The sequence below is a fragment of the Lipotes vexillifer genome, unplaced genomic scaffold (genome assembly GCF_000442215.2).
Source record: "Lipotes vexillifer unplaced genomic scaffold, Lipotes_vexillifer_v1.1 scaffold1158, whole genome shotgun sequence".
NCBI lineage: Eukaryota > Metazoa > Chordata > Mammalia > Artiodactyla > Lipotidae > Lipotes > Lipotes vexillifer.
Window position 1 is genome coordinate 1,353,872 of NW_006793745.1, and position 5,732 is coordinate 1,359,603.

The following is a 5,732-nucleotide window of genomic DNA, read 5'->3' on the forward strand; positions in this document are numbered from 1 at the left end:
GGTCTCTTGGGGGGTTCCATCTGCGCTTAGACCCCACCGTGGGCCTGGGCGCGGCTCCAGCAGGTCGATGGGAGGCTGGGGAAATTGATGGCAGCGCACATGGCCCGAACAGAAGCCCAACGATGCACGTGCAGGGAGTGGGAGCAGGTGGGGGATTGGGGTTGAGGCCAGTTGCGGGGATTGAAGTGCTGGCGGGGGAGCCTCAGAGGGGTGATGTCACCTGAAGGGACAGGCCCGGGTGGCAGCCCCACAGCAGAGGGAGGCGACAAGCAGCTTCTGTGTGCGGAGGCAGTCCAGCTTCACACCCCGTCCGTGTCATTTCGCGCCCTGTAGTCTGCGCTGCAGGCTCAGGCGTGGGGCAGGGGTGGTCCCAACACTTACAGACGGGGTCAAGGCCCTCGTCTGTCTCTGTCTCCAGACTCTGGCAGAACAGAGACTTGAACCAGAGCCTGTCCTTTCGGAAACATCTCTTCCACCCCCTCCTCCCGGGTGGACCGTATCTTTCTAAAGTCATGCCGGACCTCCCCCCGTGTCTGGCCCCTCTGGTCTCTGTCCACAGCACCTGGTGACCAGGCTCTTCCTTGGATCAGTGGCGAGGAGGCTTTTTTCTGCCAAGGATAGAAGCTCAGCCAAAACCCTGTACAACTTTAAAACGTTGGGGGAAAAAAAAAATAGTAGGGAGGGAGAGTAGCAGTCTTTTGTTTTTAATGAACAAAATAGTAAACATCTGACCTGCCTGCTTCTCCAGTTAAAGCTCTAAGTGCCTGTCTTTTCATCCTTGCTTTGCCCTCAGGGCTGGTACATGGTGGGCCCATCATAGGCGCTCGGAGAACACAGGAAGGCTGGCTGGGCCGATGAGGAACTGATACTTTATATAATTAAAAGAAGGCTGTTTGATGTGCTGCTATGGCCTGATGCAGAAGACAGGCAAGAGGTTATATGAAGAAAGGAGCAGGGGGTGGGAGACAGGGTGAGGCCCAGAGGAAGCAAGAAATAGATAACTCAGGAGGGAAGGACCCAGGGGCCAGGAAAGGTCCTCTGGGCTCTGCCTCAAGTTGGTCCTTTTAAATTGGTTTCGTTCTAACCTGTCGACATGATTTACTGCCACAAAGTAAGTTATCACCACCTTGGAGATCCCGATAAGCTCTTCCACATCTTAGTTCTCTCATCAAATTGTCGGGGGTCCCACACCAAGGAGACAGGAGTTGCCAGCCCCGAGCAGTGCCACTTCCTGGAGATGCGGTAGGCGGCGGACTGGGGGCGGCCCTCGCCCCGGCCTGGACTCCCCTCTCCTGCTGCAGGCCCTGCCACCCTAGTTAGACGGCCACCACACAGCACCAAGAACTGTCACTTGCTGAGCAGCCAGCCTGCCAGGCCCCATGACAGCTATCGGATGTGGGGTTGTTTCTAATCCCTAAAGCAAGACTGCATGGTATCTATTAATACCCGCGTTTTCCGGACGAGAGAGGTAAAGCTCAGGAGACCATCTGTGGTGATTGAGGCCACGCACCCTGGGAATGGCAGGGCACGTATTCAGTCCAGGCCTATTGGGTGTGGAGCAGTGTTCCTTCCGGTGCGCCATATACCACCCAGAAACAGCAGGAGGGGGAAAAGTGAGCTGAAGGGAGAGGCAGGGTCTCCGTCTCCTGTAGAAGCCCCCAACATCACCTTAGGCGGGTGTGAGATCCTTAGAGCGTCTTGTCCCCACAGTGAGGGGAGAATGGAGGTGCTGGTACTGAACGGGGCTGCGTGGCTTTCTTCTCGTTTCAGATTCTTTAAAATTCTGATGGAATCCATCAGAAAGAAGAATAGTAAAGCATCAGCTTTCAGAAGCGTAAACACGCGGAGAGCTACCCAGCGGGATCTAGACAACGAAGGCGAGTCGGAGAGGAGTCGGGTGAGCGAGTCCCCTGGGGGCCTCTTGGGGCGGGTCCAGGGCTGGGAAGCACATCGGATGGCCGCTCACTGAGTCAGTTCTCCTAGGACGGCTCTGTGACCATCCTCGGTGCCCCTTGAGCCCCGTCCTGCTGTTGGCCCATCTCTCCTCTTACCTTAGCGTTTATCCACTGTTCTGAGAGAGCCGGAAAGCAGCACTTTCTTCTTGAGTGTGGCGGGCCACGTCGGGCAGCATAGTCTGCCTGGCCCAGGGTGAGGGCCCTGGGTGAGGGCCCCAGGTCATCCATCTCTCTGCTCTCAGGGACCCCTCTGTCGGTGATTTTTTTTCTCCTGAGTTTAGACTCAAAGTAACGGTACCCACTGAGGTCTTGGAAGTTCTTTTTCTGGTTTCGTTCACTCTGCATTTGACTTACCTAGGCCAGATGAATTGAGGCCCACGGAGTACTAGGCAAGGACCAGAGAGGCATTTTGAAGCCGGGAAGTTGGGCTACGGTGACGAAAAAGGATAGAGCCAGGGAAAAACCAGTGGAGGCAAAACAGTCCAGGAATGATGGTACCTCATCTGCCAAGAGGCCCAGGAGCGGTGTGGGGCAGGTCCCTGGGTGTCATCTGAGCCGGCAGTTGGTAGGGCTATGCTGTGCTTGGACAGGGCCGCAACGAAGACTGGTCCTGTCCCTTCCCGGCTCGGTGACCTCAGCTATGTCATCTCCTCTCTCTGGGCCTGTCTCCTCGTCCCTAAAATGAGGGCCTGGCCTACCTAGAGAGAGAGAGTGCCAGGTCTCCTGCCCCGGGGTCTACCAGTTGGCTAACTCAAGCACAGATGGGCACGGGAGGTCTTTGAAAGGCTGCCCAGTCTTAATTCTCAGATCACCCAGAAGGAGACTACAGGGAACTAGGAACCAAGGCCAGGAGAAAGGTATAAATATTTGGCTTTTAAAATACCAAGACAACTCTTTCTCTTCATCTCCACCCATAACAAAATTACTTGGAATAACACCTTCTTTTCATGTCTTGAAAAGCCTTGGCACTTCCTTTCTTTTGTTTCTTTTTTTTTTTTTTTTGCTGTACGCGGGCCTCTCACTGCCGTGGCCTCTCCCGTTGCGGAGCACAGGCTCCGGACGCGCAGGCTCAGCGGCCACGGCTCACGGGCCCAGCCGCTCCGCGGCACGTGGGATCTTCCCGGACCGGGGCACGAACCCGTCTCCCCTGCATCGGCAGGCGGACTCTCAACCACTGTGCCACCAGGGAAGCCCTGTTTCTTTTTTTTAAATGCAAGATTTTGCGACTGGTACGTGTAAAGATGTAGGGTGCAGAGAAGGAAGCGTGGGATCCAGGGGTGGGTAGGGTGGTGGAAGGTAGGTAGATGGATAGTTGGCGAGGTGATAGGTGGCTGAACGATGATGAGCGGATGGGTGGGTGGGCAGGTGGGTGGCTGGGTGAGTGTGGTGGGTGGAGAGGTGGATTCACCGGGGTATTAGAGCTCATCTTTCTCTTTCTTGTCCCCACACCCCAGGGAGAGCAGGAAGGCGACGAGGAAGAGGAGGGGCACATCGTGGACGCCGAAGCTGAGGAGGGAGACGCTGATGCCTCGGACGCCAAACGCAAAGAGAAACAAGAGGAGGAGGTGAGGGGACCCCTTTGTCACAGATGAGGGCTCGCCCCCTGGTGCATGAGGCCGCACCTGTGCGTCGTGCTGGAACCATCGGGAGCCTTGAAGCAAGGCGGGCTGCCCAGCACACCAGTGGACTGAGAAGGCGGTGCCCATGGGGTGGCGGGTGGGCAAGGGCTGGCCGTCCCTGCGTCTGAATCAGATTCGAGGACCCAGAGGCCTTTGGCAGGGGGAGGAAGTCGGGCCGCCTCCTGTCTTTGCCATGAAAATACCTCCTTCTCCTGCCCGTTACTGGTCCTCCACTGCCATGGTTGCTGCCAGGACAGAGAGCGGTGTGGCAGGGCTGAGCGGCTCCACGGGTGCGAGAGCTAGAGGCGCGGTGGTTGGGGGGGGGGGCGGCGGCGCGGGGTTCAGCTCAGAGGAGGGGGCCCTGGGGCTGAGGGGCTGGCATCCCCAGGGGAAGCAAGGAGGACCACGGCCGGGCCGACGGAGCAGGCGGGGCCGGGGTCACCCAGCAGCTGAGGCCTCTGCAGGGGCGCCTGTTGGGCAGGCCAAGTCCAAATGGCTGGTGGGGCCCGAGTGACGCGGCCTGCGCTCCGCCCCCCGCCAGGTCGACTACGAGAGTGAGGATGAGGAGGACGGCGAGGACCTGCAGGAGGAAGGGACCGTCCTCGGGGAAGGCACTCCCCAGGCCCAGGCACAGGAGGAGGAGGGGGGCTCAGGCCCCGAGGAGGACTCACTCCCCGCCGCCCCCCTGGCGCAGCCGTGGAAGCCCACCCGCAGCCGGGAGCCCCAGGACGCCGAGGCGGTGGAGCGCCGGGTGCGGGCCGTGCGCGAGTGCCACCCGTTCATAGAGGACTACCAGTACGACACCCAGGGCGGCCTGTGGTGCCAGGTCAGTGCCGGGGTGGCCGCCGGCTACTCTCGTCTCCACCCCGGGTCCCATAAAGAGGCTGGTGACAGCTGTGCACCTGCTACCCCCGGTCATGGGCTCGCACGTTCGACTTTCACAGCCTCGTGGGCCAGTCCTCTCTCTGCGTGGGGATCTGAGCCACCAGACCCTACGGGTGCTTTCACGTTGAACTTCAGGCCTCGGCACAACGCGTGTGTTAACGTGTATCGGTTGTCATAAAGACCGGCAGAGACACTGGACTCCTCACACAGCCTTTGTTCCTGGTCCCCAGCTTCAGCACTGCAGTGTTCCCTGAGAGACTCGGTGTCTTGGATGCCTGGACGTCTGTACACACAGACTGGCGTTTTAGTCCTTTCCTTCGATCCGATTCATTGGATCCTAAGTGGTAGCGTGGGTACGGAGCCTTGACCGGGATTGCACCCGTGATAGGACATGTGTTGTGCTTTGTGGTGATTGAAAGGATATCAAGGGTGGTGTGAGTGGATGTGATTTTCAGCGTTCTCACCGACATCTGTGAAAACGCTCTGCTGTTTTCTCCTCAGCAGACTGGAGGTGACTGCCGTGTGGCCACGAAGGCACCCAGCATTCACAGGCCCGACCCGCCACCCGCTCACCCCAGCAGGGCCGCGGTGTTCCCTAGTGGGGCTCCAGAGGCGTCTCCCGGGGACCCCGGGCAGTGGGTCTGGGGCGGCCCTCTCCCCGGCCCCAGCTCTCCCTCCTCTTGCAGGTGATGGTGAAACTCCCTCTCATCAAGGTCAACTTTGACATGAGCTCCCTGGTAGTGTCCCTGGCCCAAGGCGCCGTCGTCTATGCAACCAAGGGCATCACGAGGTGCCTCCTGAACGAAACCACCAACAGTAAGAATGAGAAGGAGCTCGTCTTAAACACAGAAGGCATCAACCTCCCGGAGCTGTTCAAGTACGCCGAGGTGCGTGGCCCCACTCCCTCCTGGGCCATTCGCGCTCCCAGCCCAGGGTCCCTGAACCGAGTCTGCACCTCCCGGCCCACCTCCCGGGGATCCCTGATGCACGTGAGCCTGGTAAGGCTTGCAGTACGGAACCGGCTTAACCTTACGGAGCCCAGAGTTTCCCAAATCACTTTGAGTACAGTTTCTTCTTGAAATTAAAACCTTCCTGAAGTAGACTTGTAAGAAGTCGTTTTCTGAGTCGCTGGCCTGGGGGCTGCTCACTTTACCGGGTAAAGGAGGCCCTGGGTGCAGAGGGGCCCCGCCCCGCCCCCCATGGCCGGCAGAGGCCTGCGTGCCCTGTTCCGCCTGCTCCCCCACCCTTTCCTCTGGGCTCTCTCCTGCTTCCC

The 5,732-nt window shown here is 59.0% G+C and overlaps 1 protein-coding gene across 1 annotated transcript in view; it reads left to right on the forward strand.

The window, feature by feature from the left end:
• Positions 1-5,732, forward strand: part of POLR1A (RNA polymerase I subunit A) — a 78,486-nt gene that overhangs the window by 70,542 nt on the left and 2,212 nt on the right. The window contains exons 28-31 of the mRNA XM_007466744.1: positions 1,771-1,897; positions 3,410-3,520; positions 4,116-4,400; positions 5,146-5,346. Coding sequence (XP_007466806.1) covers positions 1,771-1,897; positions 3,410-3,520; positions 4,116-4,400; positions 5,146-5,346 — 724 coding nt within the window. The remainder of the gene's footprint in view (positions 1-1,770; positions 1,898-3,409; positions 3,521-4,115; positions 4,401-5,145; positions 5,347-5,732) is intronic.